General features: G+C 41.2%; 1 protein-coding gene and 1 non-coding gene across 4 annotated transcripts in view; one reads left to right on the forward strand and one right to left on the reverse strand.

Annotated features, from left to right (window-relative positions):
• Window positions 1-22578, reverse strand: part of WASF2 (WASP family member 2) — a 65685-nt gene that overhangs the window by 19655 nt on the left and 23452 nt on the right. For 2 of the 3 annotated variants that reach the window (XM_070404479.1, XM_070404480.1), the window contains one exon: window positions 1110-1282. In XM_070404479.1, coding sequence (XP_070260580.1) covers window positions 1110-1239 — 130 coding nt within the window. In that variant the 5' untranslated portion in view covers window positions 1240-1282. Of the gene's footprint in view, window positions 1-1109; window positions 1283-2715; window positions 2883-22578 lie in introns of those variants that run through there. The other variant, XM_070404481.1, reaches the window with a different exon arrangement.
• LOC139004542 (U6 spliceosomal RNA) lies at window positions 3827-3933 on the forward strand. The gene has a single exon (XR_011470420.1). It is a non-coding gene; the product is annotated as a U6 spliceosomal RNA (small nuclear RNA).

Below are 22578 nucleotides of genomic sequence, written 5' to 3' on the forward strand. Positions count from 1 at the left end.
CTGGTCACTGCGCTCTGTCTCCTCAGGCCCCTGTTTTAAAGGCAGGGTCTATTACTATCTGGGGGAATGCAGGCTTTCTTGATACTATTCCACTGCCTTTACTAAGGACAGTGATGCGACAGGAGGAGTGAATGTCTGAAATAATTCACACCAAGATGCCTTTGCTAAGGAAGATCACTAAAATACCATGTTGATGGAGGTTCTTATGGGGAGCTGGAGTGGCACTACACAAACGCACAGCCTATCTAAGCATCTGCCCTTCCCATACCTCAGCTTCAAGCAAACAAAGTCAGCTTGATTCAGAATGAAATCCAAACCACATGTATGTACCCCACCCAAGGCAGTCTCATTCATTCTTGCCAATTAAAAAAAAAAAAAAGATACAGTTGAGCTGGCTTTCCCTCAGCTCCAAAACAGACTGGACTACACCCTCCCCCCATCCTCCTCCTAGAGAAGAATGGCTCCAGCTACAATTTGTGTCACTGTGTGTTCATGCAGCTTGCAAAACTCCCAATACCCCGGAGATTGCAGAAGTAATTTGTACCCTGAACTTGGACCTGGGGGCTTGCAGCACAATTAAATGTGTACCAGGGTAGACAAGTCAGCCAGAATCTCTCTAAGTGCATGTTTGCTTTACTCCTCTTTGGGAAGAAGGGGGTGGGGGATGTCGGGTAGATGTGACTATTGGCACATTTGAGGCTTCAACAAAGTCAGGCTACATTGAACAGTTCGTGCAATTACAGGCACATTCCCCAACCCAAGATACTGTTCTGTGAACCTCCCACTTTCCACACACAGAATTCTGCTCTGTCATTCCATCTGCAGTTTCTGCTGCAGCCCTTCCTGCCACCCTTCCTACAGATTTCTTTAGAAGCAGGTGGAGAGGGAGGTGGAGGGAGCCTAGAGGGTGGTGGCAGATGAAGAAAGGGTTGAGGGGAAGAGTCTGTACCAAAAAGCAGCCTCTCTTGGGGGAGAGGGGGTGGGTTACATTTTTGCATTACCTAGGGAAGGCAGATGGGGGAGAAATAGTTACACAGGAGGAGAAGGGAACTAAATAAAGAGCACCAACGACCCCTGAGGGCAAAGCACAGGCTCTCTGCGGCACTCACTCAGGCTGCCCAGCTGTCGGATGACATTTGCCAGGGTGATGTTGGTCACGCATTCCAGCTCGCTTCTAACACTAGGCAACGTCTGACGGCACAGGTGCCTTGGCTCGATGTTCCTCGTTACTAACGGCATGGTGGACCTGCTTCAGGCAATGTTCTGAATGATGAAAAACAACCTAAAAAAGAAATAACGGGAAAGTATTACTCAACCACAAATTCCAGGCACACTAGGGCAGTGTAAGTCTTTTTGTCTTGCTCTGATCTAAAACAGCTTTAAAAAATCTTCTCTCTCCCTATCTTTTTTTTTTTTTTAAGAATCCCCCCCACCCCGCTTTGCCCTAACCGGTTTGGCTCAGTGGATAGAGCGTCAGTCTGTGGACTCAAGGGTCCCAGGTTCGATTCCAGTCAAGGGCATGTACCTTGGTTGCGGGCACATCCCCAGTGGGGAGTGTTCAGGAGGCAGCTGATTGATGTTTCTCTCTCATCGATGTTTCTAACTCTCTATTCCTCTCCCTTCCTCTCTGTAAAAAATCAATAAAATATATATATATATATATATATATATATATATATATATATATATATAAAGAATCCCCTCAATACCTCCCCCAACCACCACCTTACCACCTTTTTAAGGTTTGGTACAGGATTGCTGGATAAGTGCAGAGATCCTGCACTGGTGACTGCTGGCTGGGTACTACAGACAGCATTAAAAAAAAACTAAAAACATAAAACAACTATGCTCTAACCAACAAGAATCTCCAGAGGCAAGGAGTTATGGTCAGAAAACAGCCCATTTAGCAGATCCTAGAAGGTACAGATCCTATTCTTGGGGTGTCCAGGGTAGATCAGATTCCAGTTGATCAATTAAAAGGATCAAAAAAGAGCTTTTGTCATCTGATAATCTCATCTCCACAATGAAATTAAGTTACCAATAGTGATTCCATGGATCTACATCAGGACATAATTTCTCCAGTTCTTCCCTGATGAACGACTGTTAATGTACAACTAAATACTAGCTGCCAGTATCTATTAGCACTGCTAAAGTTCAGTCTGTAAATTGACAGAAAGAATATTAAGGAAAAATTTACATGTTCAATATGTCAAACATGATGCCGAGCAAACTGTGCTTTAAGATTCCCTAGTCCTTTTCCTTCTACCTAACAGTTCCTTTTCTGTCTCCCATCTGGTTCAACACACCTGGGCCAAAGGCTCTTGAGACAGCAGGAAGTGTCTGGAGCAGATCTGGAAACCTTCCAGTTACTGTTTCTTATCCTGTCGGCTGAGCGCCTTTCCCTAGGAAATCCCCCAGCACTTCAGGTTCATTTTGAGCTATTGTTTCAGAGTTAGATGACCACATTCCTAGCTTTACAAGGATAGAAGCAGGTTTTAGTCTCAACAAAATGGATATGACTACAGCCATGGCACACTATTTCCCTATTTTGTAAAACTAAAGCTATCCAAAACAGTCTAATGATATTCATGCTAGGGAAAATGGCAGACTCACTTTAAGTAAAAAGGCGAAACATACAGGCAACATACCCAAGTCCCCAATACTGCAAACTTCTTTTAAACAACAACAAAAAAAGTAAAATAGAGGTTTACTTACATCAAATCTTATAACACCAGTTCATCACCAAAAAGTTGATTGTGAATACAAAATGTTTAAACCAAACTAAATATCATAGATCTTAAAAGTGAACCAGCATATTGTCCAACCAAAAGTTAAAAAAAAAGTAAAAGCCCTTCAGGCTCAAAGGGGGAGTAGAACCCTTTGGAACAGACTGCTCCTTGTTATGGACATTCTGATCTGCTAAGAGTAAAAATAAAACAGGAAGCCAGCAGCTTGGGGAACAAGGTTTCCTGTCACCAACAGCAACAGCCCAAGAACCAAGAGAATCAGCTGTTTGCTCATAACTCTGAAACTCCCTTTAATAGGCACTGTGTGGCAGCTGTGCCTATCTTTGGGGTGCAGAGGTGTTTCCTGAATATTTGTCTACTGTCTAAGGAAATAATTTTCATTCCGCTCCTCTGCAAAGTTCCCCTTTGACTCAGTAGGTTTTCTAACCCTAACTCTGGACTTTCCTTCTAGTCTAATTCTCCTCCTCTTTTACTTAATGGAAAGGACATTGGGTACTAAGATGCAATCTTTAGTAATTCATGGTGAAAAGAAAGTTTAGAACAGCAAAGGAGGCAGGAGGTTACAAACAAAAGAACTTCACAGGGCTCTGTACACCATCCTCGGGATGCCCTTAGACTTCCATATTTCAAGCTTTCTGAAAGAACCAGAAATTCAAAGGTGTAGTCTGAGATGATTGAAAACAGCCACTGTGGTTCCCTCCATTAGCAATAATTTCAGTCTTGTTCCAGCTTCTCAGAGGAGCTAAAAGAGCCAGATCTCCTTGAAATTTTGTGTTGAATGTGGCCATTGACAGGGCATTCCAGAAGTTCTCTCTGAACACCTAACAGAAACTGGATTCCAGATGGCTAGGTAAATGCCAGATTGGGGAGGCAGGGGGTAAGGGGCAACTTCTAAGGCCTTGGTACTTTAGCATTTATGTTTTCCCAAGTGCTTTGGGTAAGCAGACACAAATGGAGTCAATTCTGTCACCTGGGTTGGATTTACCTAAAACCAAATTTTCAATACCAAGATGGCTTCCTCTTGCCAAAAATGCCAGCTCCTATAACTAGCTAAAGAGTACTCAAAAAATGACAATATGGTGCACGCTTTGGCAGCACATATACTAAAAGTGGAACGATACAGAGAAAATCAGCATGGCCCCTGCGCAAGGATGACACGCAAATTCATGAAGCGTTTCATATAAAAAAAAAAAAAGAAATGATAATATGTAAATAACCACCAAGACAAAACAATTAGAAAAGTATATCTGCTACTTAAAAAGTAATTTAGAAAGAGAATCGAAGATGGCGGCATAGGTAAACACCGGAGACTGCCGCCGTGGACAACCACTTCAAAAATACAACTAAAAGTCGGAGCGGACATCAACCAGAACCACGGGAAGGCTGGCTGAGGAGAGTCTCTTCAACTAGAAGCAAAAACAACAGCATTCCAACGCTCAGCGGAGGCGCAGTGTGGAAAATTTAAAGGTACGGCGGTGCGGTGGTGAGGGTGCGCGCGCAAAGCGGGTGGCGGCTGAGGGCGCGATTGTCGTTTTCAATCAGGAGCGGGTCTCAGACTCTGGGCTACAGATCCGGGCGAGTCTCTAGGGACCCAGACTCAAACGGGAGAAGCGGGACTGTCTGGCTACGGCCCCTCCGAGGTTTGCAGCGATTGCTGGGACAGAGAGGCAGAGCCCCTGGGGACGGACTGAGAGCGGCCATAGCTGCTCCCTCCCCCCGCCCTGTTGAGCCCGCCCCACCCAAACCCTGCGCACAGCCATTTGCCGATCGCCTCAGGCAAGGGCTGGACTAGCACCTCCCCTGAGGACTGAAGTTTTCCCACAGCTGATTTCCACAGCCAGTCGGCCTGGTGGTCAAATCCCTCTAGTGTTAACTACAACAATTAAGGCTTGGCTAGAACAAGACTGCGCACAGAGACCACAAGGGGGTGCACCAAGAAAGCATAAAAGATGCGGAGACAAAAAAACATGACAGAAATGGAGGATATGGAGCTAAGAATCGCAATTTTGAGGGCTTGCCATAAATTTGTGCAGAGCCTCACGAAAACTAATGAGACCCTCGATGCTACGATAAAGAAATTAGAAAGTAAGCATACACGGACTGAAATAAAGAATATTATACCCAATAGCAGACCAGAGGAGCTCAAGAATCAAACCAAAGATTCGACAAAAAACACCCAATTGGAAAAGCAAAATGAAAAAAGAATCCGAAAGTGTGAAGATAGTGTAAGGAGCCTCTGGGACAGCTTTAAGCGGACTAATATCAGAGTCATTGGAGTGCCAGAAGATGAGAGACAGCAAGATATTGAAAACCTATTTGAAGAAATAATGGCAGAAAACTTCCCCCACCTGGTGAAAGAAATGGACTTACAGGTCCAAGAAGCGCAGAGAACCCCAAACAAAAGGAATCCAAAGAGGACCACACCAAGACACATCATCATTAAAATGCCAAGAGCAAAAGACAAAGAGAAAATCTTAAAAGCAGCAAGAGAAAGAGGCTCAATTACCTACAAGGGAATACCCATACGACTGTCAGCTGATTTCTCAACAGAAACTTTGCAGGCCAGAAGGGAATGGCAAGAAATATTCAAAGTGCTGAATACCAAGAACCTACAACCAAGATTACTTTATCCAGCAAAGCTATCATTCAGAATTGAAGGTCAGATAAAGAGCTTCACAGATAAGGAAAAGCTAAAGGAGTTCATCACCGCCAAACCAGTATTATATGAAATGCTGAAAGGTATCCTTTAAGAAGAGGAAGAAGAAGAAAAAGGTAAAGATACAAATTATGAACAACAAACATGCATCTATCAACAAATGAATCTAAGAATCAAGTGAATAAATAACCTGATGTACAGAATGAACTGGTGACTATAATGAATCAGGGACATGGAAAGGGAATGGACTGACTATTCTTGGGGGAAAAGGGGTGTGGGAGATGCGGGAAGTGACTGGACAAAAATCATGCACCTATGGATGAACTCAGTGGGTGGGGAGTGAGGGTGGAGGGTGGGGTGGGAGCTGGAAGGAGGGGAGTTATGGGGGGAAAAAAGAGGAACAAATGTAATAATCTGAACAATAAAGATTTATTAAAAAAAAAAAAAAAAAAAAAAAAGTAATTTAATATGTTTCAGAGCCACCAAAAAGAGACAAGATTCCCTGTTATATGGAATTACCTGCATCATTGCTTACTTTTGTTTTGGATAATCAAGGTTAGTTATGTTTTGCATACAAAGTATGGAATTATTCATGATCTGAACCACAATAATAATTTGACCACGAAAAAAAATCCTACCTTCTGGTGAAGATAAACTTAGAAATGGGCAAAGACTTTTAGGTTCTTGACTCTCAACTCAGTTTCAAGTTGTAGAGTTGAGACATACTGGGTTAGAACACTGACTCTGACACCTGACTAGCTGTGTGATCTGGGGTAATTTTCCTAGAGATAGTAAGTAATATAGCATACGTAAAATGTCCACCACGGGGGTAAAAAATGTAGTTATTTGTAGTTCTACGAACCCTAGGAAAATCTTCCTGGAAAATCAACTTTTTTCACTGATAAGTATTTTAAAACATTTTTATCCTTGGACTTACTATGTAGTAGAACGCAATAGTGACATACATTTAAAGATGAAACCCCAGACTTCAATGAAATTTGGTAGGTTTTTTTTCTGGAGGTGGCTCCGAGTCATGCTTCTGGACCTACTGAAGAACATAACATTCTCTCTCTCCTCCACTCTTTCATACTGGGTTCCTCATCTGAACCACAGAACAAAAAAAAATTATCTGAGTGACTATTTTCTCAATTCTCCTTAAGACTGTACATAACTAGCATCATTCCAGATGCACTGGATAAAGTAATACATTTACATACAATGGATGTCTAATGGTATCAGGGATTAATTCTCTCATGGAAATCCAGCTGAGAAAGGCTCCTCTATCATCAGTTGTCACTTAGTGGAAAATTTTTGAAGCACTGAGTGCTGAGGAACCACTGGATTAAGGAAGTTAACACGATCAAATTTGCATTTTAGACAAATCATTCTAACAGAAGCAAAGAATTTATATTTGGGCACGAGAAGGCTGGAGGGTAAGGAGACCAGTTGGGAAACTTCACAGGCTAAGAAGGAGACCATAGAAATCACAGACAGGTTACAGGGGTGAGTTCTGCTACCAAAACTCCTGGTAGTTTTGTACAATTAGACTAACAAAGTGATAAAATGTAGGTTTGTTTTTTAAAAGTTTCATGGAAAGAGCTAAATACTAGTGCCAGTTATAGAAATGAAGAGAAAGTGAAGAAAACTAAGAAAGTAGTGATTCTTAGCTCAGAAAAGAAGTTTTAAATATATGAAAGAGTATAGAATGCCATGTTTTTATAGATTCAATAAAGTTCTTTTTCAGCTGTACTTTGATTAAGGAAAGTATATGCTGCCCTAACCAGTTTGGCTCAGTGGATAGAGCGTCGGCCTGCGGACTGAAAGGTCCCAGGTTCGATTCCGGTCAAGGGCATGTACCTTGGTTGCGGGCACATCCCCAGTAGGAGGTGTGCAGGAGGCAGCTGATCGATGTTTCTCTCTCATCGATGTTTCTAACTCTCTATTCCTCTCCCTTCCTCTCTGTAAAAAATCAATAAAATATATTAAAAAGAAAAGAAAAGTATATGCTATAGTGATATTTGCTAATTTGGGGGTTTGAAGTGGTCTTACCTTGGGGGTTGTTACATGGGAAAGGAACTAAATTAGAACCACTGAGAAGATAAAAGTTACAGAGAAAGATTTCAATTCAGTTAGCTCTTTTAATTAGAGCTATTCTCTCTTTAAAATTATGAGTTCCCCAGACCATCCTCTGGGTGACCAGCTGTCAGGCATTTTAGGGGAGACATTTCTAGATGTTGATGTTGACAGGTCAGAATGAATGACTTTACAATGCCTTCTAAATTAAAGATAATTCTCGCTCTGTGCTACCGTTTCCTCATCTGCAAAATAAAGGGACTAAGCTAGATGACCTTTCAGAAGCTCTGAGTTTGCTTCTGCCTAACCTGCCATAACCTCCTCATGTAGCTAATATGCACTTGCATTCTGAAGCGAAGTCAGAGGCAGGTTTAGGTGAATCATGGCCATGAATCAAGCCCTTCTCCAGTCTAGATTCATCTAGTTACCAGAACCTGCAGGATCCAGAATGGCCCAAAGTATGGTTCACACAGCGTCCCGAGGTTCAATTATTTACACCCTGGGAAGCTCCCAGACTGATTTGGGAGTTGGCTCCCCATAAAAGTAAAAAAAAAAAAAAAAAGCTTTGGACCAGTTCTAGACATCCAGCCAGGCTCAACAGCAAACCCCATCTGTACGCCTGACTATTTTCAGCCTAAGGGACTCAAGAATGAGAAGAACAAAGAAAAGACTCCAGGCATTCCTTCTTAGCCTAGCCTGGCAGTATACTGACTGGTCTAGACCAGCGATTTTCAACCTTTTTCATTTCACATAAACTAATTACTGAAATTCTGCAGACTGGGGCAGGAGTGGAAGGAGGTGGGAAGTAGGAATTGGTAGGGTGGAAGAAGGTAATAAAGGAAGGCTGCATGTGAGAGGGAGGAGGCATTTGTAACCCATATTCTGAATTCCTGTTGTTAACAGGACAGAAGACAGATGACTGCTCGTCCCAGCAATAATGTTTATTACTAACTGTTTATTATAAATAAATAAACACTTCATTTAGATAACATTATATTTCTATAGTCGCATCCAAAAACAAGTATATCTGAGCTATACCAATAACCATAACAACAGAAATGCCTTTCAAGACAGTTCCTTTTTGAAACATACCTCCAAAAAGCTGATCAGCAATAGCAGGGGACGACAACATGTGGGGATGCTGTATGTGGCAATTAGGACTTCTGCTTTCACTTCAGCATTTCCCACTGTTCTATAGTTAACAGCATTTTGGATGGGGGCATATGAGAAGAGCTTTACTTTGTAGACCAGTTTTCTCTTTCAAGAGATAAGATTCTTTATGTTAAAGAATATGCATAAAGAATTCCAATTGAAAAGTCAAATAATCATTTACCTTAAAAATGAGAGCCAGCACACAGGCTTACTGTAATCTAAGTTTATCTACTAAAATGTTTAAAGAAGTATGAATTTACTGTTGAATATAGCCATCCTCACTACCATGCAACAACCACAAGCAGGAATGCCTCATTATAGACTCACACACCCACCCACATCCTGTTGAAATTCAGTGTGGAGCTGAACCTACAAATATAACCAGACTCTCTCCAAACACAAGGTGTTACTGACAAATTAGTTTAGGTCACTAGAGTAATGTGGAAAAGAGTAAGACAGAAATGGAACTCCCAAGGTGGACAGAGAAAGTATCTGATTGGGAGAAACAAGAAAAAAGAGCTTACTTGTGATGTGAAACAAGGAGAAATTTCTAATTTCATAAAGGAATACCAGCTATGGACCTACATTCAATAAATGTAAGGCTTCTTCTTATCCTGATTTGGTTGGGGGAAAGCAGCCCAGGAAATTGGACTTCTATATTCTAGTATTTCACTTTTTTTTTTTTAATTCTCACCTGAGGATGTTTTTCCATCGATTTCTAGAGAGAGTGGAAGGGAGGGATGGTGGAGGAGGAGTAGGGGGACAGAGAGGGAGGAGGGAGAGAGAGAGGGAGAGAGAGAGAGAGAAACATCAACATGAGAAAGATACATCAACTGGCTGCCTCCCCCTTCGGTCTGTAGGTGGATGTTCTAACCATTGAGCAAACAGGCCAGGGCCAATATCTCACTTCTTGAGCACACTGTATATTTATCAAAGACCATTCACACCTGGTAATTCTGTAATTTCCTATTATCTTTTTTGTGGGAAATACCACCTTTTGTTCTTACTTTTATTATGCTTCAAGCGCTAAAACTAAAATTTGGGGGGGATCATTTTCCATTCAAAATTGGTTTCTTCTAGCTTCACCTATTCCATAGAAAACTGCCTCTTAAATGGCCAAAATTAGGCTTTCCTCTGAGTAGGATCCATCTGGTTGTCCAAAGGAAAATACATTTAAATTGTGAGTCAGAAACCTGGATTCCAGTCCTTAGTCTAATGATGACTGGCAATTGGGGGGATGGGGTGGGGAGGGGAGTCTCAATTCATCCTCTAGTTCAGCTGTGAGCTGCACTAAAAAAAAACTCTTAAAAGATGCTATATGAAACTGGGATTTTTGTTTGCAAACTGTTCTGAACTCCAAAGAAAAGATTTATTCACATAAAATATTTCTTGTATCTCTATCTTGGCTCAAGTTCCCTGCTATGTATCCACTTAAATTATACAGGGTCTACAATGTTATCATTGATGACTTTCAGTCACAGACACAAAGTTCATTTTATTGTCGCAGTTTAATGCCAATTTCTAGCAATAGCCAATTCATCAAAATGGAATGGTCTGAAATATTCCATACTACCCATCTAAATGGGCTTACCTTTACTCTGATTAGATAAATATAAATTATAAATGATTTCATTCAGAAATGGAGAAATTTTACCTAACATTTGTGGATACTCAAGTACCAGATTTCTTTGAGCTATAATCATCAATTGAGCATTATAATCACAGAGGAATTTAACATGAAAAACAACTAAGTTGCTTTGAAAAATAAATACCAACATAAAAAAGTATCAAACCTCAACAAATCAGTGCACAGAATTACTAGAAATATGTCAATAACTTGCAATATTGTGATAACAGATACCAATAGTCTTCATTTTTAAGAGCTTCCTTTCTTATTTATATCCAATGACAGAAGAGAGTGAATTCCAGTTGGTGGTGCTCAAAAATCTGAGATAAGAAGATACAAAATGCATTCTTCTCCAAGTACCTGGGCTTGAGTACCTGGGAGGAAGCCAAACCTGGGCATGTGCAACCATATGGGAAACACACAGTTGTTTTTTATGGAAGATTGTCTAATCCCACTTTACTGCCTTACTCAGAGATGGAGAGGATGGGGCTAGGCTGTAACCTTTCTTTCCTGGTTCCTGCAAGGAGCAGTGAGTACTGCACTAGGTTAAGCTCCCTATAGACAAGGTACTGGAGTACCCACTGGTGGATTAGATACAGAGGCAGGTTTGAAAATGAGGGAGAAAGGAGATAATCAGAGCCGAATCACACACCAGGCACCAAGAAAGTCTCATTTCATCCTGCCAGCTGTCTAACCATTCATTTTAATCTCTATGATGCCTCACTTCATACTTCAAGCTTCTCTGCAGTAACTGCTCCCTCTTTGGGATGGAAAGGCCAAAAAAGAAACTTACTTTACACAACTGAGAAAGGCCAGGGAAAAAAGGTTGCAGAGCAACAACAAAAAAGGATATTCAGCAAAATGTTTTGCTGACAGCTCAGGGCAATATACAAACACACTGTGTGGTCATGGAGCAGGCAGAGCAGCAGTCCTGGATGTGACTCTTTAATACACTAAGAGAGGAGAGAGGCCTAGCAATCACAATTACATGTGAACACTAGGAGTGGAATCACGGAGCAGACAGACATATAATTCCATTCTGCTATCTGTAACAAGAATTCATTCCTGAAAAAGTGTCACACACGCACCTGTCACTAACAGCCAAGCCTCCAGCAACTAAGAGTCTGCAGCAAAGGGCAGCGTACATCTACTTCTCACAAGGTCTATTCACCACTCAATACATGGTATTTATAAGAAAAAGTTCTTAAGCAGAGGGGAAAGTACGTACCCATTCTTGTCTTTCTACCCTGTTTACTGGGCTGTTACCAAAGCCCTCATAACCCAATAAGCAGTGGCACAGAGCAGCAAGAACATGGACAGTAAGAGGCAGAGGTGTGGGTTTTAACCACTACTGGCAAATTTTATTTGGGGACCTTGGCAAGCAGTCAAATCTCTTGGTCTGTTTCCTAAACTGTTAAATTAGTATAATGATTCCTAGTTTGTAAAGTTGTGAAGAAAAATAAAATAATCCTATATAATAAAGAGGGAATATGAAAATTAACCGTCATTCTGCAACAAAGATGGTAGCGCTCATAGTGGAGTGGGGAAGGGGTTTCCGTAACACAAGATGGCTGCACCCATAGTGGAGGCCGAGTTCCCATAATGAGCCTTAACGAGCAATCAGCAGGGACCTGAGGCTGCGCCCCCTCCCTGCCCCCATGGGGCTTGACGGGGGACCTCAGGCCGCGCCCTCAACCCGGCAGACTTGACGGGGGACCTCAAGGTACATCCCCCGCCCTGTGCTGGGCCAGGGGACCTCAGGCTGCCCCCCCTGCCCCAGCGGAGCTTGACAAGGGTGGGACCGGCCAGGTCTGGATCTAGCCCAATGGCGGGGGTGGGGGGGGGGCCCAGCTGGGTCTGGGTCTCATGCGATTTTGAGGCACACGTGGGTGGGCGGGGACTTGACTCTGGGTCCTGTGGTGTGCCCCAGACTCTGACAGGAGGAAGATTTTCATATGCATTTTACTAATTTTCTTTCATCTTTGACACTTCTATTCTAGAGAAAGAACAAAGAACAATATTAAAATATTTCCTCTAATTAATCCTTTTAATGTGCATGAATTTCATGCACCAGGCCACTAGTGTATGTATATAATGCTTAACATGGTGCCTGGCACAGAATAGATTATTGCAGTTGTGGTGGTGATAGTGATTGGTAGTACTAGTTCTACATTTATCTAGCATTTAACTATGGGCCAGGCACTGTTCTAAATGTTTTATATGTGGTTCTCTTCACCATTAAAGAACATTAATAAGCTTCAGGTTGTACTAATGGTTAACTACTAATTATAGTACTCTAATCAATCAATGAATATTTATCAAGCAGACACTAGAAGACACAAAGAAGTATAAAATCCCTCCCTTGACTCCAAGAACTTATAATTGAAGAGAAGACAAAACCAAAGTAACAATCTATATATATAAAAGCCTAAGTGACCGTTAGGACTGGACAATTGGCTGGTAGCTATGACGTGCACTGACCACCAGGGAACAGGCGCTCAATGCAGGAGCTGCCCCCTGGTGCTCAGTGCGCTCCCACAGCCAGCTAACCTCCCATGCCGCGCCCCCCTCCAACCTGGCTGGCCTCAATCGGCCCCAATTGCCCCTGATTGCCAACCAGGCCGAGGGACCCCACCCATTCACGAATTTGTGCACCGGGCCTCTAGTATAGCAAATAAATAGTTAAGTTCAAATATCAAATAAATGATGTAGTCAATAATGACAATAGGAAAGATGAAAGGATTACTGTGAACTAAAGGGACTGAGAAGATTTCCTGGGATAAAAATCTGATCTGAGCAGAATTTGGATATAAAAAAATAAAGAGAGAAAGGTTTTCCAGGTGGGGGTAATATAAACAGAAGCCTTGAACTGTACCACTAAGAATTTATGGAGAAGCCACAATCCTAATGGGCTTTTACCATATTCCATCAAATCTAAGATACCACTAACTGTTAAGCTGCATCATGACTCAAGAGAAGTTAAAATGTATGGGGCAGGGCAGAACCGGGTGTAGGGAGGCAATGGGGGGATCTAGGGAGCTATCTGTAATACTCTCAACAATAAAGATTTTTTTTTTTAAGTAAAGAAAATATACATCTCAGAATCAATGAAATATAATATTTCTTTTCCTATAATATGTGAGAGTAGACAAGATGATCTTTACAAGTTCTCTCCAACCTTGCCCTGGCCAGTTTGGCTCAGTGGATACAGCATCAGCCTGTGGACTGAAGGGTCCCAGGTTTGATTCTGGTCAAGGGCACATGCCCAGGTTGTGGGCTCAATCCCTAGTAGGGGGCGTGCAGGAGGCAGCCAATTAATGATTCTCTCTCATCATTGATGTTTCTATCTCTCTCCCTTCCTCTTTGAGATCAATAAAGAATATATTTTAAAAATAAATAAAAATCAATGGAAAAATATCCTCAGGTAAGGATTTAAAAAAAGAAAGTTCTCTCCAACCCTCAAATGCTGATTTTATAACTGTCTTACAATATTCAAATTTCACCAAACAATACTATGGAAATAACAAAAATAACAGAAATAGAGACAAGCCCTGGTTGGTGTGGCTCAGTGGCAGCTTTTGGGTTCAATTCCCAGTTAAGGGCACATACCTGGATTGAAGGTTTGTTCCCTGGCCCCAGCTGAGGCAACCAATCAATGTTTTCTCTCTCTCTCTTTCTCTCTCCCCATCCCTTCCACTCTCTCTAAAAATCAATGGGAAAAATACCCTCAAGTGAGGATTAACAAAAAGAGACAGACAGAGATTGAGACAGAAACAGACACAAACCATATTCCAGTATTTATTTTATAAAAAATGTTTTTATTTATTTTATTTTTATAATATACTAGAGGCCCGGTGCACAAATTCGTGCACGGGTTAGGTCCAGAAGGTCAGGTCCAGCCAGGCGGTGTGTGTGTGTGTGTGTGTGTGTGTGACGGGGACGATGACACAGGAGGTTGGCTGGCTGGCCCCGCTCCCTGGTCAAACTCCCGGTCAAAGGGGACATATTAGCCTTTTATTATATAGGATTTTTATTGATTTTAGAAAGAGGAAGGGAGAGGGAGGAGAGAAAGAGAAACATTGATGTGAGAGAGAAATAGCAATTGGCTACCTCCTGCATGTCCCCTACTGGGGGAATCAAACCCACAACCCAGGCATGTGCCCCAACTAGGAATAGAACAAATGACCTTTCAGTGCATGGGACCATGCCCAACCAACTGATCCCCCCTGGCCAGGGATGTTTTTATTGTTTTGAGAGAGAGAGAAGAAGGGAGAAGAAGGGAGAGAGAAATATCGATGTGAGTGAAAAAAAATCAATCAGCTGCCTCTTGCACACCACCTACTAGGGACTGAGCCTGCAATCCAATCATGTGCCCTGACTGGGGATCGAACCCTGACCTCCTGGTTCATAGATCAACACTCAATCACTGAGCGAGTCTGTTAACTGTTGATTGGATGTTGGACATTGTGATTTCACAATGTTGAGTACTTAGTATTGTTGTCTTCATTTCAAGAATGTTAAGCTTTATTCTGGTAGGCAGTTAAGTTACTTTTCATTCAGTTTGGTACCTCTGAAGGCTTGTTTTTAAGCTTTTTTTAGGGTGGGTCTACAGCAGTCTTTATCCTGTGACTATTTTAACTCTAGTACAAAGATGTGGACCTTCTACCATCTCATTCCCAGTGAGCAACGTGGGCTCTTCATTCTGGCTGGTAGGAACTCGAACACCTCCCTGCTCTGGGAACCAGTTAGCTCACAGCTTCCTGGTCATCTTTCCCCAACTTCCTGGAGTTTGACCCCAGGCCTGTGTGAGGTCAGCAAAGACTCAAGGGGACCCTGAGGAGATTCCTAGAGCAAATTTTTCTGCACAGCTCTCACCTTTCCAGAACTCCACCTCACAGCTTTTAGATTCCTCAGCCTCTCCTGAACTATAATCTCTGTCTCTTCAAAAAGACCAACATGCTCTGCTTGAGATCCCCTACCCTGCTCCATGGTTAGAACACAGATTTAGACAGAAAGACAGGGTAATCACGGGGCTTTCCCCTCCTTTATTTTCCTTCTACAAGGAATAACAGGCCCGTGCTTCCTGTTCAAGTCAGAATTGATTTCCTCGGTAGTTTTGCAGGGCCCCCAATCATAAAGAGGTATTGCAAAATTCTTAAAGTCAGATTAATTTCAATTTATCTTTAATAAGTGTTTATCATGAATACTTTTAGAAGAAATAACAGGAACCCTGGTCGGGTAGCTCAGTGTTAGAGCGTCATCCCATACAACAAGGTTGGGGGTTCCATCCCCAGTCAGGGCACATACAAGAATCAACCAATGAATGTATAAATAAGTGGGACAACAAATTGATGTTTCTCGTTCTCTTTCTCTGAAATAAATAAATAAGTTTAAAATATTTTTAAAAGAAAGACATAACAGGAAAAAGTAGGTGTCCTGAAATCAAATAAGCAGAGCATATAGTACAGCAGTTCTCAACCTGTGGGTCGAGACCCTTTGGGGGTCGAACAACCCTTTCACAAGGGGTCGCCTAAGACCATCGGAAAACACATATATAATTACATATTGTTTTTGTGATTAATCACTATGCTTTAATTATGTTCAATTTGTAACAATGAAATTGGGGGTCACCACAACATGAGGAACTTTATTAAAGGGTCGAGGCATTAGGAAGGTTGAGAACCACTGATATAGTAGAAAAGATAACATCACCGTAAGTATATAACATACTTGAATAACATATTTAATCAATCTTTTTGAATGATCACAATTACGAACAATAAAGGTTTATCTTTTCTTTTTTAAAGTTAATGTTCATATAAGTGCTAACCACATTTAAAAATCAATAGTGAACCTAGAGACATGTTCAGTCAAAGGAATCAAGGATGCCCTGAGTCACTAGTTATATGACTTCAGGCTGCTTAATCTCTGAGCCTCATCTGTAAAATGGGAAAAATAAAACCAACCACATAGGATGGTTTTAAGGATAAAATGAGATAACATATGTGAGCCTTCTAGAGGGGTGTCTAGCACCCAGTAGGTACTCAGTAACTGACACCTCTCGTTATTACTAATTCAAAGGAATGCTGAGTTTGTTTGGACTCACCTCCTAATGGTAATGAAACAATCTAAGGAGAGCAGGTCAAATTAAATAGCACAGAGCATTACACAAAGGTCTCTTCTAATTGGTCTCTTTTCTTTGATCTCAGTGGAGGCCTAGTAGTAGATGGGCCTCTTACCTTCTGAGACAGGCTCTCCAGGAGTGTGGAGACAAATCCTGAGAAAGAAATGGATGGCCCCTGCTTATATTATGCCAGTTTTAAGAATTAAGACAAAATCATAGTCAAGAGTCAATTCAGTATTTTCACTTTAGGTACTTTGAAAGTAAAATAGTCTCTTTCTTTTTTTTTTTTTTTTTTTTTTAAATATATTTTATTGATTTTTTACAGAGAAGAAGGGAGAGAAATAGAGAGTTAGAAACATCGATGGGAGAGAAACATCAATCAGCTGCCTCCTGCACACCCTCTACTGGGGATGTGCCCGCAACCCAGGTACATGCCCTTGACCGGAATCGAACCCGGGACCCTTCAGTCCGCAGGCCGACGCTCTATCCACTGAGCCAAACCGGTCTCGGCGTAAAATAGTCTCAAAAGGATCATCTGGATTGTGGCATTTCTTTAAAAAATAAAAATTAAAAAATCCGCCCTAGGCGGTTTTTCAGTGGATAGAGCGTTGGCCCACGGACTGAAGGGTCCCAGGTTCAATTCTGGTTAAGGGCACATACATATACCTCGGTTGCAAGCTTGATCCCAAGCCTTGCTCAGGCCTGTGCCGGAAGGCAACAACTGATGTTCTCTCTCACATTGATGTTTCTCTCTCTGAGTCTCTCCCCCTGCCTTCCACTCTCTAAAAATCGATGGAAAAAGATCCTCAAATGAGGATTAACAAAACAAAACAAAAATCATTTCACCTTAAAGGCCCAAGGCAAATGTCACCACTTCTGAGAAGCCTTCCTTGACCCTTCTAGTCTGAAATCATGTCTCCCTCTCCAAAAGTTCCAAAAAGCTATGCTGACCTTTTTTAATGGCAGTCACTATGTTCTATTTTGTAGCACAGGTTTTTGGAGTGTACAACTCTGAGTACAGGAACTGAGAAACAAAATACCTCTAAACCTAACAGAAGTAGTAGTTAGAACAGCAGCTACCTGGAGTCAAGGTGGGATTCTTAAAAACTTCTTTGTATCCTATAGTGTCCACTCAATATCTCTAACCCTCGAAACACTTCTTCAAGGTTAAGTAGTAGCATTCTGAAAACTAAGAGTGGTTCTGTAACTTTATCAAAGTCACACAGCTTTTAAACCCAGGCCCATCTGTGTCCAAACTTCATGCTCTTTCCACGACACTGCACTGACTCTTCACAAAATGCCTGAACAAGAAGTTAGACAAATATGCCCATATTTCTCCTTTTCATATACAAGTGCCACCAGGCCCCAGACTAGTTTCTTCCCCCTTGAAAAAAAGACTGTAGGTTAACACAAGAAAACCTTCCTGACATATTTACCCTAGAACTGAAATGGTGTTAATGAGGATAACACACTGCTCTCTCCCTCTCCACACCCAGTTTTAGCCAGCTGCTCAGAGGCTTCACAACTTTCCCTTTAAACAACATAAACACTGGCTCATTTAAAGTGCCAGCCTCAGATAATATGTTCAGATGCTTTTCAAACAAATTTCTGTTTTCAAACAGCTAGGCATTTGGGGTTCCATCACTTCTGACGGGTTACTTTTATCTATAGGGTCCCTGAGAATCACTTTAAGTTTTATTTTCTGTGTACTGTTCAGCTCATCGAATCTTGTCATTGGGGACTTCCTTTTTTAAAGCATATAATCTTTCATCTTCTTTTACAATGAACCAAAATACATTCCTATGGGTAATTCCTAAACTGTATATGTATGTTTTAAAATAATATTCTTCTAACCATTCTAAAAAGCACAGTTGTTTTCCCTTTTTGGCCCAAGTAAAGATAATTATATCAGAAGTGAATTTTCCCTACCTCTTTCTGCATATGGGGAATACTAAAAAGATAAGTCTTTTTAGTTATTAAATGTAAATAGGTCATTAAATACAATCCAATTACTTTAATTGTAAAAAGGAAGTAATTACAATATGTACATGTATTTTTGCCTAGATTTAATATCTTAAATTAATCTTTTCAGCATTAATATTTTAAGTTAACCTTTGACACTTAGCAAAATGCAAGAAACTGATGTTTCTTTTTAAATATACATATAGCTGTACTTTGTGGATTTTTGTTGTGATTTTACCCACAAACAATTTTGGTGGGAACAGTCCCATCCCACAGAGAAGGGTATTTAAATATTACCACCTGCCCTAATTGAACTGGTATTTCTTGTTTCCCATAAATCATGTTAAAGGATCTGTTTTAAATTCTAATGCCTTCATGGGACAAAAAGTCAGATGAATTCTGTGGCATTCCAATGATCACAAAGGCTTTCCTTAGAAAGACAATTCCAAGCCAAAATGGAATTTTGTCTTTAGTATATAGTAGCCTAACATGTCTATTACTTATTTCCATTTTGTTACTACCAATAACAGCTCCCCAAGACCACCCCCCAGCATTCTTCTTGCTCTCTGGTCTCTAGCCTCTCAAAAATTTGCTGTTACATTTTCCCCTCAGTAGCCATCTGGTTCTTTGGTTTTTACTCTTTCTTGGTGACCAAGGGTAAATAAATTGCATAGCTAAATCTCTATGAACAGCTTTGAAAATGGGCTCTGTCATAGTCTGGGCACTTAAGAACTTCTATTAAAATTGAGGAAAAAGGCTTACACAGATAAAAAATTAAGACTGAGCTTTGTTTTTCTACCTCCTAAGAAAATCTAATAATGAGTATTAAGATATGAATATGTATTTAGAAAAATTAAAATTTTATTTAGATTAACATAAAACTTTTCCCCAAACTTTAGAAATAGCAAGAACTGCATGAATATATATGTTGTACAGGCAACAACTGAGGCCATGTTTGTATAGCATTTTCCCTCCCAAATAAAAAAGTTCTTATTAAAGTACTAAGTGTTTCAGCAACTCCCAAGGATTTCACAGAAAAAGATTTTCCTTTAGACCCTGTTATTGATGAGCCAAAGATACAGCTCTGCCTCACAGATACCATTTCCCAAAACAAATTAATGAGATGGAGGAGGCTGACTGTGACTACTCCTTTGGTCATTCAGACTGTAGCCATGTTGGAACAGTTCCTGACTGCATAAGGCTGGCTTCTACTGTCATCCAAGGTAATTGTGGAAAGCTATTTTATAATCTGAAACGATAGTGACATGGGTCACTGTTGGTTTCCTCATCCCAAACAATGGAATGATTTCTGAACAGTTGCCAAATGTTACCAGAAGACAGGAGCCTAACATCTGATCATCACAAACCTCCTGAAGGACAGCACCATTAAAAGACAAGAATTTCACAGGTAAAAGGTACACCAGCAGTTAAAACTAAGCCCCTTTCAAGATGTAAATGATTCAAGTCTCATCTTAATAAACTGGTACTTCTGTACAAAATATATCTCATGAGGCCGGCCCTTGAAAGGTAAAAAGGTGTTATTAAATGTCTGCTGACCTAAAATTGCCATGTTTCATGCCTTAAAGGAACTGATTTTCTGGAGGACAATAAGATGCCAAATTCTGCCCAATGGAGATCAGAAAACTATTTGGTGAACTTATTCTGCATTTGTGGAAGCAAAAGAAAGACTGGTTCACACACCCAAGAGGGAGGGTGGTATTTATGTGAGCTCTCCCTATGACCTCTTTGGCAGCAAATATAAGAGGTCTTTTTTGAGACTAAGGGGCAGGCCCAGGCCCTTCAGCTACTCATTCAAGCAGGGTTACGATTCCCCTCCTCCATAATTAAGTTCCTTTTCCCACTCTCCATGCATGCATGAACTGCAGTGACACTGACATGGGGGCCTGACATTAGCCTTTGAAGGTCATTTAAATCCTCCTCCTTCCAACTGCCTTAAAAGCTATACGTCACCCACTCCACAATGCCTAAGTGTAGGGTTTGACTAGATAGTACTTAAAGTGGAGTCACTTAACGCATAAAATGAAAGACGCTCCAAATTCAGGTATCATAAAAAGAACAAATCAAAGAAATAAAATATGATAAAACTCAGTTGCTCAAGAGACAACAGTAAGAGAAACACTAAACACCTAACAATGGATGAATGAAAAGACTCCTACTTGATAATCCCTTTTATTTAGGAAAGTAGAAAAGGTCATTTACAATATGGTCCCTTTATATGGCTCATCTATCACATCTTCATACATACATACCCTTCCATGAAGTCTATAGACCTTCCCATAGCTCCCCATTGCATCATGTTCTCTCTTGCCTTCATACTTTTCTTTTTTTTAAAGATATTCTATTGATTTTTTACAGAGAGGAAGGGAGAGGGATAGAGAGCCAGAAACATCAATGAGAAACACCGATCAGCCGCCTCCTGCACACTCCCCACTGGGTATGTGCCCGCAACCAAGGTACATGCCCTTGACCGGAATCGAACCTGGGACCCTTGAGTCTGCAGGCCGATGCCCTATCCACTGAGCCAAACCAGTTAGGGCTTGCCTTCATACTTTTTTTAAAAAAGATTTTTTATTGATTTTTACAGAGAGAGGAAGGGAGAGGGAGAGGGAGAGAGAAACATGGATGAGAGGGGACACATCCATTGGCTGCCTCCTGCACACCCTGACAGGGAATTGAACCAACAACCTCTTGGTGCATGGGTCGGAGCTCAACCACTGAGCCACAACAGCCTGCCTTACCTTCATAGTTTTGCTCAAGTCTGACCACCCACCACTACCCCCACCAATTTCTAAGGTCTTCCAAGACTGAGCTCAAGTGAAATATCTCTTGACATGCCTTGCACCAAAGGTTGGCTCTCCCTCCCCTGCACACTCTTTAAACTTCCATAACATCCTGTGAATGCCTAGCCCATCACACTGCGCTAAAATGACTGATTTTCTTACTTGCTCTCCCACTAGATTGCGACTTTTTTAAGGGTGATGATCAGTCATCCCTAATCCTAATGCCTATCACCAGGCTAGGTGCAGAAAGAATGCTCAATAAGTATCTATCAAGTGAATGAAGCCAGTTAGTGGCTCTTGTGTTTTGGCCCTTCTGAAGGTGGGGCTGGGGAGGGTGTCTGGACCTCCAGTCTTACAGCAGAGAAGAGAACCCAATCTGAATAGCCCAAGTTCAACCTCTGTTTTAGAATTAAAATTCCTAGTAGCTCACCAGACCACAAGACAGAATATACATATACTCTCCAAGCCCTAGAAATTGATCAGGAGTCTAATCTAGTACAGAGAAGAGACATCAAAAATTAAAAACCAAGGCCATCTTGACCAACATGAGCTATCCACTACCTCCCTTTTATTCATGCACCTCAAAGCTCTTATTCTCTAATATAAAGAGAAAAAAATTAGAGAGTTATCAGCCAAAGGAGATACATTTTCAAAAAAGCTAACAAAGGTCAGAATAGGGCAAGTCATCAAAATTAGCACATGTCCAAAGCTTGAAAGAAATCCAAGCTGTCATTAAAATCACCAGGCACTTGGCCTAAAATGATACAAGCCTCAGAACCTTTCCTTTCCCTCCCAAATCAGCTTCCTGCTTCCCTTCCCTCTATACTCCCCCCTCCACATGCCTTTCTCTCTTTCCCTTTCTTTTCTTTCTTTCCTGCCTTTATAAACAGGGATAGAGCTGGTGAGAATCAAGCAAACAAATGACAACTTCAAACTATATGTGGGATTTGTATAAAGTGATATCCAATTATTTGTTTTTTCATTCATTCACTCAATGAACCTTATGTTCCTGGCACTGTGCCACACGCTGGATATAATTCAACAATGCCCCTGCCCTCATTAAGCTCAAAAGCTACTGAAGGTGACAAATAAATAAAGTGGACAATAATATTCTGCGATGTGTGACTATAAATATAAATTCAAGGTTATGGAGGCATCCAGCTCTGGCTAGGGGCAGAGGGGGGTAAGTAAAGAAAGGGTATCTTGCCCGGCTGGCATGGCTCAGTGGTTGAGCATTGACCCAGGAACCAAGAGTTGGTGGGTTCGATTTCCGGTCAGAGCACATGCCTGGTTTGCAGGCTCAATCCCCAGTGGGGGTGTGTGCAGGAGGCATCTGATTGATGATGTTTCTCTCTCATCGATGTTTCTATCTCTCTATTCCTCTCCCTAAAAATCAATAAAAACATATTTAAAAAGAGAGAGGGGGGGTATCTTAA

Source organism: Myotis yumanensis, unplaced genomic scaffold (genome assembly GCF_028538775.1).
Source record: "Myotis yumanensis isolate MYYU_CA2020_CCGP unplaced genomic scaffold, mMyoYum1.0.hap1 SCAF_2, whole genome shotgun sequence".
Classification (NCBI taxonomy): Eukaryota; Metazoa; Chordata; class Mammalia; order Chiroptera; family Vespertilionidae; genus Myotis; species Myotis yumanensis.